Source organism: Acomys minous (assembly GCF_964271855.1).
Source record: "Acomys minous genome assembly, chromosome: 15".
In the NCBI taxonomy this organism is placed as follows: domain Eukaryota; kingdom Metazoa; phylum Chordata; class Mammalia; order Rodentia; family Muridae; genus Acomys; species Acomys minous.
Genome location: NC_140497.1, coordinates 93,677,094 through 93,689,584, shown reverse-complemented (window position 1 = coordinate 93,689,584; position 12,491 = coordinate 93,677,094). Strand labels below are relative to the sequence as shown.

The 12,491-nt window shown below is 48.3% G+C and overlaps 1 protein-coding gene across 1 annotated transcript in view; it reads left to right on the top strand.

The window, feature by feature from the left end:
• Positions 1-12,491, top strand: part of HSD17B11 (hydroxysteroid 17-beta dehydrogenase 11) — a 34,817-nt gene that overhangs the window by 20,571 nt on the left and 1,755 nt on the right. The window contains exon 6 of the mRNA XM_084758236.1: positions 10,565-10,681. Coding sequence (XP_084614362.1) covers positions 10,565-10,681 — 117 coding nt within the window. The remainder of the gene's footprint in view (positions 1-10,564; positions 10,682-12,491) is intronic.

The window sequence follows — 12,491 nt, the reverse complement described above, 5'->3', positions numbered from 1 at the left end:
CCACCAGTTAATAGTGAAACCTTGCACTGACCCCCAGTTGATGGAAATTGTTCATCTGGAGTCCAGCAGAGAAAAATCAAAGAACCTTCCTGTCCTCTGGTCACTAAGAGACATGTGTGCTAAGAATCTTCACATATATATTTTGCAGGGAAATGTAAATTTAGTCAGATCACCTAGGTATCCTAAAACCATAGCTCGAACCGATCTCTGCCTCACATTTAGTGAATTTGTAATGTTGGTAATAAATACAGACACATTGCCACAGGATGTTAACTTAAAAATTAAATAAGAAAATGTATTCATTGTTATTACTTGAATTTGTAATAAACACTTTACACACACACACACCCCACCTACAGACAAATGCTGCCTCATGCAGCCTTTCACGGTTTTACTGGGCGCTGGGATGGAAGTCACACCCATGCTGGCACAGCAGGCGCCTCCCTGCGCGAGCCATCTCTCCGGCTCTGGCTTGTTCTTCCATGTCATATGCACAAAGGCAACTTTGTGTATCTATGTACAGTCTAGGAATCATAAATGCGTGACAGCATAGTTGGCTTTCTGAGTCTGGCATAATTCACTTAATATTATCTATCCCCAGCCAAATCTATTCTCCTCTAAACAACAAGTTTCTTTGTGTGTCCACCACATCTTTCTTTACCCATTCCCGTCGTTGGAGACCTCAGCTGGTCCCATCACTTAGCTCCTGTGAGTAGGAGCTGCAGGTAACACTGCCGTCTCTGTGCCGTGTTGGTTTGGAGTCCCTCAGGGTCATCACTGCACATCACGGTACTGATCTCCCTTCTAGGTCACATTCTGGCCTGTGTGAGGAAAGACAGTGCTTGTGTTTGCATTCCTAATGGCCGGCACATTGTCACCCGAGCTCTGATTTCCTTTTGAAAACTCTAGGCTGCTAGGTCTGGGAGGTGGAACCTCAGTGTGGTGTGTTTGCGTCTCTCTGGTGGCTGCTGAAGCTGAGCACTTTTTCATCTTTGTTGGCCGTTCGTCCTTTATTTTTTGAGAAATATCTGTTCCCTTTTCCAACCCATTTATTGCCCTGGTTTGGTACCTTGATATTTAGTTCCCTTAGTTCTTTCTACAATCTAGACATTACTAAGATTCTGCCCCATCCCATAATTTGTCCATCTGTCTATCATCATTTTGTTGTTAACTTTCCTGTGCAGAACTTTTAGCGTCATGAGACTTAACCCAGAAAGAATCTATGTTAAGATACAAGCTCCTTAGAAAACAAGAGTAAGAAGAAGCTCGTGTGCTCTGGCCTGCAGCTGTGGGTCCACCACCCTGGAGGCTAAATTCCATTCCAGCCTAGAAACAAACAGCAAGCTGAAAAGCAAGACTAGCTAGTTCAGAGAGCCAGTTCTTAACTCTGTCTGTAGTAGGTATAAAACCCTAGTTTGACCCTAAGAAAAGGAGCAGGTCAGTCTGGGGTTGGGGAGCAGAGTTAACGAGAAGGAAAGTCGTGTTCATTAAACCAAGGGCTGGCATGCCAAAATAACACGTGCCACTTCCTCTCTAGCTCAGGACTTAGATGCTAAAATAACATATTGGCAACCCGAAAAACAAAACACACAAAGAAAAACGAGCTATCTTTCTATTGTTAAAACCAGATACCTCGTTTTTAAACCGGTCACCGGTTTAACCTTGCCCCAGGGCATGGCTGCACAAGGCAAGAGCACCCTCTTCCGGCAGCACTGTATTCACAGGAGAAAGAGCACTTTTTGAAAAATGTGACCCAAGCGCTGGGACAGATGCTTGGGCTTAAGAAAGTCTAGCAGCTTGCCCACAGGCAGCAGAACGGAGCCTCAGACCCGGTGAGACAAAGCCAGAGGCTGGAGCAGCTTCTAAGTGGCTGAATTTGAAGTGATGTGCCTCGTATTAATGTTTGGTCCTTAACTCCTCTCTTAACGGGCACTCTGGTGTGGCTTATCACTTCTCCTGTTTATACATGTAACACGCTGCAAAAAAAAAACAAAAAACAAAAAAAACCGGGCTTCCCATAAAGGCTAGAGTTCAGTGTGGTCTGAGTTCATGGGAATTAAGTATTATCATGCGTTCCAGTTAAGTTCTTGGGAATTATGAATTACTTGAATTAAATAAACTTGCATAGCAATAGGGCTATTTCAAGACAGTCGCCTGCTAAATGCCAGAAGCGGAACAGTGTATTTTATATCCACCTCTACTCTATGCTCTGATCCTACTTGCCAGCTTTGATCCTCTGGCCATAGCTTGTTGTTGCTGATGATGACGACGACGATGACGATTCTTCTTCTTCTTCTTCTTCTTCTTCTTCTTCTTCTTCTTCTTCTTCTTCTTCTTCTTCTTCTTCTTCTTCTTCTTCTTCTTTTTCTTCTTCTCTCCCTCTCCTTTCTCTCTCTCTCTCCTTTCTCTCTCTCTCTCTCTCTCTCTCTCTCTCTCTCTCTCCCTTTCTCCCTCTCTCTTCTCTCTCTCTTTCTCCCTCCCTCCATCCCTCTTTCCTTCTCCTTTCATTTCATACAGTGGGCTCAGCCTCGCTGTGAAGAGAGAATGGCTTGACCTCCGGGTGCTCCTGCCTGCCTCTCCCTTCCAGTGGCTGGGACTGCAGCATGAGGCATTATACGCAGTTGATCCTGCTTTGTAATAACTCTGGGCAACAGGCTAGCTTTCTGTCACTCTGACAAAATGCCCGAGATAGTCAACTTACAGAGAGAAAACATTTGTTTTTGTCCACAGTTTTGGGATTGTCCCCTGTGAATGGCCTTTGGGCTCATAGCAAGGTACCACATGGAGGCGGCAGTCTGCAGACCAGGGTGGTCCTCACGCCTGCAGTCCTAGTACGCATTACGATGAGCATCACAAGCCAAAAGCCAGCTTGGGTTAAAGGCTGAGACCCAACCCAAAACAAAACAGGAATGCTCCCTGCCATCTGTGCTTGGAAGAATTTTTAAAAGACTTTTGTTAGTTCTCCCTTGAACATTAAAAGGAGGAGGAGGAGGAAGAGAAGAAGCCGGGCACAGTGGCTAGGATCTCCATTTAGTGATGTCTGAGTCTATGCGAAGAGCTCCAGGTCAGCCTGGGATACGTGGTCAGGCCCTGTCTGTAGGAGCAGCCTTGAATACTAATCAGATTTCCTACTGAAGACCTACTCTGTGTTCAGTCTCCCCTGGTCAGTTCCACTGGTCACCACCCCTCGGGTCTGTGTGCGTCCCACGGACTCTGGCATTTAGCTCTGCACGGTGCTCTCACAGTCGTTACTCAGCGAGGCCCTAGTAATGGCCCTACTTTAGTTCCCAGTTTTATAGTCTGTGGCTTCCACTTTCCTCAGTTATTCTGGATTAAAATGTTAATTTTAGGGTTCTTTTCAAAGTATTAGATTTAGTTTCATGCGTTTCTATTTCACTTACCTATAATTAAATCTTTACTATTTCTCTATTTGTCTATTTGTCTCTATTTGTCTATTTGTCATATTTGTCTATTTGTCTAGGTTTGGTTTAATTTTGACTCAAAGCTTATTTTTAAAGTTGTTCTTATTTTTTATATTATATAATTATATTATTTCCTCCCCCCTAACCTTCCCATGTAACCTCTGCACCCCTTCAAATTTTGGGCCTCTTTTCCTTTAATTGTCATTGGTGTGTGTGTGTGTGTGTGTGTGTGTGTGTGTGTGTGTGTGTGTCTGTGTGTCTGTGTGTGTGTGTGTGTGTTCCTTACGATTTTATGTATGTATAAATATAACCTGCTCAGTCTATATAATGTTACTTGTATATATGATTTCAGGGCTGACTGTGTGGTATTGGATAACCATGGGGAGGACTATTTCCCAGGCTCTCAGCATAGTTTGTTGCCTAAGGCTGAGGGCTTGTGAGCGATCGCTCTTTCACATCAGCATGTGTGTTGTTGCCATCCTTGGTCAGCTCATGGTTAAGCAGACTTTACGGGTGCAGCTCCTGACCTTTCTAGGAGACAGGCTGTCCCTCCGGTGCTGACGATCTTTCTGCCACCTCTTCTGCTATGATCCCCAGCCTTAGGTTCAGGGTTGTGTTGTTGTAGATGTACCTGCTGTAACTGGGCTCCACAACTCTGGACGTTTTGATGGGATGTCATTTCTGTAGTGGTCGGCATCTGTTACAAAGAGAGGTTTCCTTGATGAGAGGTGAGGACACACTTACCTGTGGGTATAAGGATAGACATTTAGAATGACGTTAGAAACTGTGGTGGCTTAGCGAAGTGGCAGTTATAAGTTGTCTGATATCCGTGACTTCACCAGCCCTAGGTTTCCAGTACCAGCATGATTGTCCTCTAGTTGACTGGGACTTAAGTCCAAGTGGAGAGCTGTGGGTCACTGCCGAGGTAAGCGTGCCACAGCTGCACCCTCGGGGTTGTCCTGTCATGCTGGTGGTGATCCATGAACATCATGCTGGGCAGGACTGTTAGCTGCTCTGTCCTTCTGAAGCTCAGATGGCTTCTTAACATGGACTTTCACATCAACCGATCTGGTGCTTTTCTTCCTTTTTAATGTAGAAGTTCCCGGCCTTGCATTCCCCTCTGGGTACTGTGTGTCGCACACTTCGCATTCCTGGTGTCCTGCAGCTTCTTCTCTGTTGCATTGGATGCGCATGCGCTGTGGTTGTGAGCCTTCCAGCTCCCGTGATGTTGCTGATTTCTAGTTCCACCCCCATTGCAGATTTCTCCCATTAGAGTCAGAATACAGTTTGTTCAATATCAGTCCTTTAACTCCTACCAAGCTTTGCCTTGTGGTCTAAACATGGCCTAACCTAAAGAGGATTTCCTATATGTTCTTGGGAGGCATATGCAGTCTGCTACTGTTAGGGGAGTGCTTTACCCACATTAGGTCAGTCTAGCTGACTTCTGGTATTTTTGAAGTCTTCTGTTTCTTGCTAGTCTTCCACCCAATTGTTTCATACACTGTTGAAAGTGGGAAATAAAGTCTTCAACTGTGTGGTCAAAACTGTATATTCTTTTCTCAATTCTGACAGTTTTAGCTTCACATAGTTTGAGACCTATTGGGAGAAAAGGCTCTTTGCACCTACAGGCAGCACTGGGGAAACCAGAAATGTTATAGATGCGAAGTTTCTGTGTGTGTGTGGGGTGTGTGTGTGTGTGTGTGTGTGTGTGTGTGTGTGTGTGTGTGTGTGTGTCCCAATAAAACTTTATTTATTTTTCAAAGATGTGTTTATTTATGTATGTAAGTGCTCTGTTTTCATGAACACCAGAAGAGGGAATCAGATTCCATTATAGATGGTTGTGAGCCACCATGTGGTTGCTGGGAATTGAACTCAGGACCTCTGGAAGGACAGTCGTGCTCTTAACCACTGAGCCATCTCTCCAGCCCAGAACATTATTTATATGCACTAAAATTATAATATAATTCTCACATGAAATGTTAAGCCATTTAAATATAAAATCTATTCTTAGTTCACAGCTCACATAGACAGGCAGCTTTCAGACTTGATCCATAGGTGAGTGTTTGCCAGCCCCTCTCTAGGGAATTAAGGAGGAGAACTTGTCTTCCCAAGAGAAAGACAGTGAAAGAGAAAAACCTCTGCCCTTCTCTGGAAACTTGAGAATGGAGACCCACCACAAGAACCACCACCAGAGGCAGCCAGAGGCACACTGAGTATGGAGAGAGGGTCTCATGTAACCCAGGCTGGCCTCCAACTCTCTGTGGATCCCAGGATGACCTTATCTTTTGATCTTCCTGTATCCCCTTCAAGTGCTGGGATCACAGCCATGCACTCCTCACATAAAAATGTGGAGCACTCCAGCACTTGGGAGGCAGAGGTAGGAGCATCTCTGAGTTTGGGGCCAGTGTGGTCTACAGAGCTAGTTCCAGGACAGTCAGGGCTATACAGAGAAACTGTCTCAAATAAATAAATAAATATTTTGAATAAAGAAGACAGCCATGCCCCCATAGAATGCTGAATTTCCTCCAACTAAAACAAGACCACATCATCTGATTTTTAGTATATCAACACAAAATCAATGATGTCTGCTATGCTGCTAAAAATCAGTTATTACAGATATAATCCTGGGGTGCCTGGTACACAGAACACACCCTAATGCTATTTCCTTCTCCTTCCTTCCTTTTATTGATTTTTAAATAATCACTTTTAAAACTCCATATGATTATGCTTAACTCATATCTTAACCATTGATTTTTCCCCCCTAAATCTGCTACTAGAAATATAGGAAAGCCAAATGATTACTACTTAAGACACAAAATTACTTTTTTAAATTACTTATTACATATCAAGAGATTTACTTTTTCACCACCTGAAGGCAAAAGACAAAAATGCAATGCCAGTACCCAGGGTCTAAGGAACACGGCTCAGTTTGTAGGGTGCTTCAGTACCCAGGGGCTAAGGAATACGGCTCAGTTTGTAGGGTGTTTTCCTAGCGTGCACAAGCCCCACATTTATTCTCCAGCACCACATGAAGCCCAGAGTAGTGAGACATGCCTGCGATCCCAGCACTTGAGGGAGAGAGCTCAAAGAAAAAGATGCATAGCCTATTTCTCCACCCAGAGGCTGGAGATGGAGGTGACAAATCGACCAATGGTCTGTGCTCTCTGTAGGGCCAGAGCCTCCCACGCTCCCTCAGCCAGAATGGGAGGTGTCTGGTAACCCAGGTGACTCCACAGCACGCCAGATCCTTCCCTTGTCCCCGCCCCCCCCTTTCCGTGCGCCTTTGCTTGTTCTGAGTCTCTTCACATCTCCTTTAAGCTGAGTTCCATGTCACTCTGCCTCCTTGTGCACAGGGGATTGTATTACACCAGGAGACTGCTCTCCAGCTTAAATATGCTTACAATAGACCACTTCAGGTCAGACGCTAAAAGTCAGAACCAACACTAAGTCATGCCTCACGCTGATCAACACTCTGCTGGCCCTGGTGGTCACAGGGACCCCCATAGAGACCCTGTTGGCTCAAGAACAGGCTGTTTTTAATTAAAAGTCTTCTTGAAGTAACTTGTCTCCTTCTGTCCAAGTAATGTGTAAACAATGCAGCATAATCCAAATTATTAGACTAAGTGCAATTGATAACCCTCCCTTTTTCATAGCTAACTCTTAAAACATTTCTCTTTTATTCAAATATAGCTCTGTTTTTCCTCTAGATATTCGTGTGTGTGTGTGTGTGTGTGTGTGTGTGTGTGTGTGTGTCAGAAAGAGTATCTCTTCTCAGCTAGTCCATAAGTAGCTGTTAGGTACTTGTATAGCAGGGCTGTGTAAAGTGCTAACAGCAGATGCGCATTTCGCCATCACATTCTGGGGAGTGTTGGTGCTCCCTGGTGCTCATCAGGTGATGCCCTGTGGGCAGCTGAAACCTGCCCTGGGAGGGAACATCAGTTCCATGGAAATCACCGAGCCCTCAAAAACTGGGAGCCTGTCCTTTGGAGAGCCACTTGTTAAACACTGGCCATCTTAGGCTGCCTTGTGCCCGTTTTTATATGTTTGGTCGTGAGCCCAGCCTTTAATGGCTGAGCCATCTCTCCAGCCCTTGTGCCCATTTTTAGATTAAGAAACAACAAGCGTTAAAACCCGAGTTTATGTTGTAAGCAGTTGAATTTCTGCTCCCCACCCAGTGGCTCAGATCTGTCCGTGGTAAGTCAGTGCTCAGTCTTCCTCCTTGTCCATAATTCCCTCCTGAAGGTTGGCTCACAGTATTGATGGCCAGTTTCCAGAAAAGTCATTGTGAGCATTTACTGAACATGATTGCATTTCCTATCAACGCAAGGATGTGGGAGAAGTTGAACTTTTTCTGAAAGTCCTTTCCTTTGGCCTTTTAAAACCATAAGACCTGAGAGTTAACCTACTTCATTCGGGAGTTGTTTGATCTTAGGCAGCGCAAGGGTCATCAAGCAACAATCAGTCACTGTAGCTCTTCCTGATGGCGGGCACCAGGTCACAGTGTGCACTTCCTGATGGCAGGCACCAGGCCACAGTGTACACTTCCTGATGGCAGGCACCAGGCCACAGTGTGCACTTCCTGATGGCGGGCACCAGGCCACAGTGTGCACTTCCTGATGGTTGGCACCAGGCTACAGTGTGCACTTCCTGATGGCGGGCACCAGGTCACAGTGTGCACTTCCTGATGGCAGGCACCAGGCCACAGTGTGCACTTCCTGATGGCGGGCACCAGGCCACAGTGTACACTTCCTGATGGCGGGCACCAGGCCACAGTGTGCACTTCCTGATGGCAGGCACCAGGCCACAGTGTGCACTTCCTGATGGCGGGCACCAGGCCACAGTGTGCACTTCCTGATGGCAGGCACCAGGCCACAGTGTACACTTCCTGATGGTTGGCACCAGGCCACAGTGTGCACTTCCTGATGGCAGGCACCAGGCCACAGTGTGCACTTCCTGATGGTTGGCACCAGGCCACAGTGTACACTTCCTGATGGCAGGCACCAGGCCACAGTGTGCACTTCCTGATGGCGGGCACCAGGCCACAGTGTGCACTTCCTGATGGCAGGCACCAGGCCACAGTGTGCACTTCCTGATGGCGGGCACCAGGCCACAGTGTACACTTCCTGATGGCAGGCACCAGGCCACAGTGTGCACTTCCTGATGGCGGGCACCAGGCCACAGTGTGCACTTCCTGATGGCGGGCACCAGGCCACAGTGTGCACTTCCTGATGGCGGGCACCAGGCCACAGTGTGCACTTCCTGATGGCGGGCACCAGGCCACAGTGTGCACTTCCTGATGGCGGGCACCAGGCCACAGTGTGCACTTCCTGATGGCGGGCACCAGGCCACAGTGTGCACTTCCTGATGGCAGGCACCAGGCCACAGTGTGCACTTCCTGATGGTTGGTACCAGGCCACAGTGTGCACTTCCTGATGGCGGGCACCAGGCCACAGTGTGCACTTCCTGATGGCGGGCACCAGGCCACAGTGTGCACTTCCTGATGGCGGGCACCAGGCCACAGTGTGCACTTCCTGATGGCGGGCACCAGGCCACAGTGTGCACTTCCTGATGGCGGGCACCAGGCCACAGTGTGCACTTCCTGATGGCGGGCACCAGGCCACAGTGTGCACTTCCTGATGGCGGGCACCAGGCCACAGTGTACAATTCCTGATGGCGGGCACCAGGCCACAGTGTGCACTTCCTGATGGCGGGCACCAGGCCACAGTGTGCACTTCCTGATGGCGGGCACCAGGCCACAGTGTGCACTTCCTGATGGCGGGCACCAGGCCACAGTGTGCACTTCCTGATGGCGGGCACCAGGCCACAGTGTGCACTTCCTGATGGCGGGCACCAGGCCACAGTGTGCACTTCCTGATGGCGGGCACCAGGCCACAGTGTGCACTTCCTGATGGCGGGCACCAGGCCACAGTGTGCACTTCCTGGTGGTTGGCACCAGGCCACAGTGTGCACTTCCTGATGGCGGGCACCAGGCCACAGTGTGCACTTCCTGATGGCGGGCACCAGGCCACAGTGTGCACTTCCTGATGGCAGGCACCAGGCCACAGTGTGCACCAGGCCACAGTGTGCACTTCCTGATGGCGGGCACCAGGCCACAGTGTGCACTTCCTGATGGCGGGCACCAGGCCACAGTGTGCACTTCCTGATGGCGGGCACCAGGCCACAGTGTGCACTTCCTGATGGCAGGCACCAGGCCACAGTGTGCACTTCCTGATGGTTGGTACCAGGCCACAGTGTGCACTTCCTGATGGCGGGCACCAGGCCACAGTGTGCACTTCCTGATGGCGGGCACCAGGCCACAGTGTACAATTCCTGATGGCGGGCACCAGGCCACAGTGTGCACTTCCTGATGGCGGGCACCAGGCCACAGTGTACAATTCCTGATGGCGGGCACCAGGCTACAGTGTGCACTTCCTGATGGCGGGCACCAGGCCACAGTGTGCACTTCCTGATGGCGGGCACCAGGCCACAGTGTGCACTTCCTGATGGCGGGCACCAAGCCACAGTGTACACTTCCTGATGGCGGGCACCAGGCCACAGTGTGCACTTCCTGATGGCGGGCACCAGGCCACAGTGTGCACTTCCTGATGGTTGGTACCAGGCCACAGTGTGCACTTCCTGATGGCGGGCACCAGGCCACAGTGTGCACTTCCTGATGGCGGGCACCAGGCCACAGTGTGCACTTCCTGGTGGTTGGTACCAGGCAACACTGGTCACATTTCCCTTGACATGTGAGACATTGTCTAATAAAGATTCTTAATATATAATAACATTTCATAATTATACTCATTCCCAAGGTGACTGACGTGTTAAAAGTGAATTTGTTAGCTCTAGTTTACCTAGTCATTTGTCTAATTGCCATTCTCAAGGACTCTATTATTTCTTGCATTAGGCAATTGTAAATCTTCAGAGGGAGCACCTTTGTGGAAAGCTTACTGCAGCATGTGGTACACGCTGTGCACTAAGTAGGTGGCAGGTGGCTGGTGTCCATGGCGGCATGTGCGGTTTCTGAGAGCCTGTGGTGGAGGCGGCTGCTTTGACCAGTCAGTGCCCAGGCCCACAGTAATTCCTCTTGTTCAGCCTCATTGAGGGGCTCTTGTTTCTGAAGCCTGCTTCTGTTTCAGTTTAGGGCCCACCCTGGAACCTGAGGAGGTGGTAGAGCATCTCATGTATGGCATCCTCACCGAGAAGAAAATGATTTTTGTTCCAGGAGCTATAGCGCTGTTGACAGTATTGGAACGGTAAGTGGCAGCTGTGTTTGCCTGCACTAGACGTCAGCATGTTCCTACGAGACTTAACCTCAGGTGGTCAAATGCAGTGATATGGGAGTAAGCTGTCAAGAAACATAGGCTGAGAGACTCTATCAATTTTTAAAGCTGAGGAGGACTGGGACAGCTACTGAAATATTTTCATGTGTTTTTAAGGCTTGTTAGACTTTCTTTAAAAATAAATTTATGTACCATATCAATGAACAAGAATGCTTCTAACGCAGTTTTAATAGTAGAATCATTGGAAAGTAAGATTTGAAAAGGAGGCCTCAGATTTTTTTTTTATTACTATTATCTTTCTGTCATTTGTAAAGCAACATGCTTATTATCAATACTTGGTGATTTCAAAGAAATCTAAAAGAGACGCGGTCTCACAGTCCAGATGAAAACTGGTTCAATTTTAAATTCTGTGGCTGAAAGCAGAAAGGGGTAGTGTGAGAAAGCTATTGTGACTGTGCCCACCTGGAAACAGTGGCTTCCATTGTTTCTGCCTCCTAAATGAAGGGCAAAACCAAGTCAAGAACCTTCTCATTCGGTGATCCGTCTATTGAGTCCAGAAAAAAAAAAAGAACCTAGCTTCTGTAAGGCAGGAAGAAAAACTAGCAAGGGACCTTGAAACTTCCTGAACAAGGCATTTCCCATAGCTGCCACAGCCTTTGCTCAGTTGGTAACAAAGTTTGAGTTTAGACACTCACTCACTCACGGCAACTAGGAGATCTCATGCTGTAGAAAACCGTCCTGGAGCATGGCAGTCGCTGGATGATTCTAAGTTCAAGGGTCTTGGCCTTGCTTGCGCTGTGGTCCCTGGATTCTAAGCACCTCTGTCCCTGAGAGCGTGTTACCCTCGGACCCCGCAGAGGGTGGCATTAACATCTCTGCAGCACTTCTCTGGTGCACGCTGGAATTCCAGGGAGCCTGGCACCTGCCCCCAGCTCTTCCAGCAACTCTGTGTACAGCGGGACTTAGATGCCTCTAAAGCGCAAGTCTCCCATTCCCCACCTGAGAAAGCTGGGTGGCCCTGAAGCTGTGCAGACAGTGAGCCTCCAGGGAGCTGAAGAAGCAAACGCCCCGCCCAAGCTCTGAGCCAGGGCGGAGGCTTCTCCCAGTTGCTGAGATCACTAGGCACCTTAATACAGGGCTTTCAGATCTGGACTCAGAAATATGTATTTTCACAAGTAACTGCTACCAGCAGCTGGTCCAAAAAGTCATATTTTTTTTAAGAATTAAAAACAAATGATTAAACAAACAAACAAACAAAAAACCTTAAGAGAGCCAAGTATAACAAGCATTCTATCACCTTCTGCTCAAAACCCAGTGGAACATGTCCTGGTCTGTAGGTTAAAAAGCTCAAGGGAAGGGAACTGCTCAGCAGCCTTTAGTGCCCAGGGTGGTGACTCCCAGACGTCCTTAACTCCAGGTCCAGGGGATCTGGCTCCCTCTGCTGGACCCAGCGGACACCAGGCACACACACCTAGAGGCAAAACACTCATCCACATTAAATTAATCTTTTTTTTACAAATACAAAAGCCTAAGCCTGGCAGTAGTGGCGCACGCCTTTAATCCCAGCACTCACGAGGCAGAGGCAGGCAGATCTCTGAGTTTGAGCCATCCTGGTCTACAGCATGAGTTCCAGGATAGCCAGGACTACACAGAGAAACCCTGGGGGTGGGGGCGGGGGATGTGGGATCTAAAGTTCACCATGGACGCTCCCTGAGCGCCATGCGCCACTGTTTGCTGCTGTTACTGTTGTAACTGCCACTGCATTGATTGAGCGAGCAGTTTC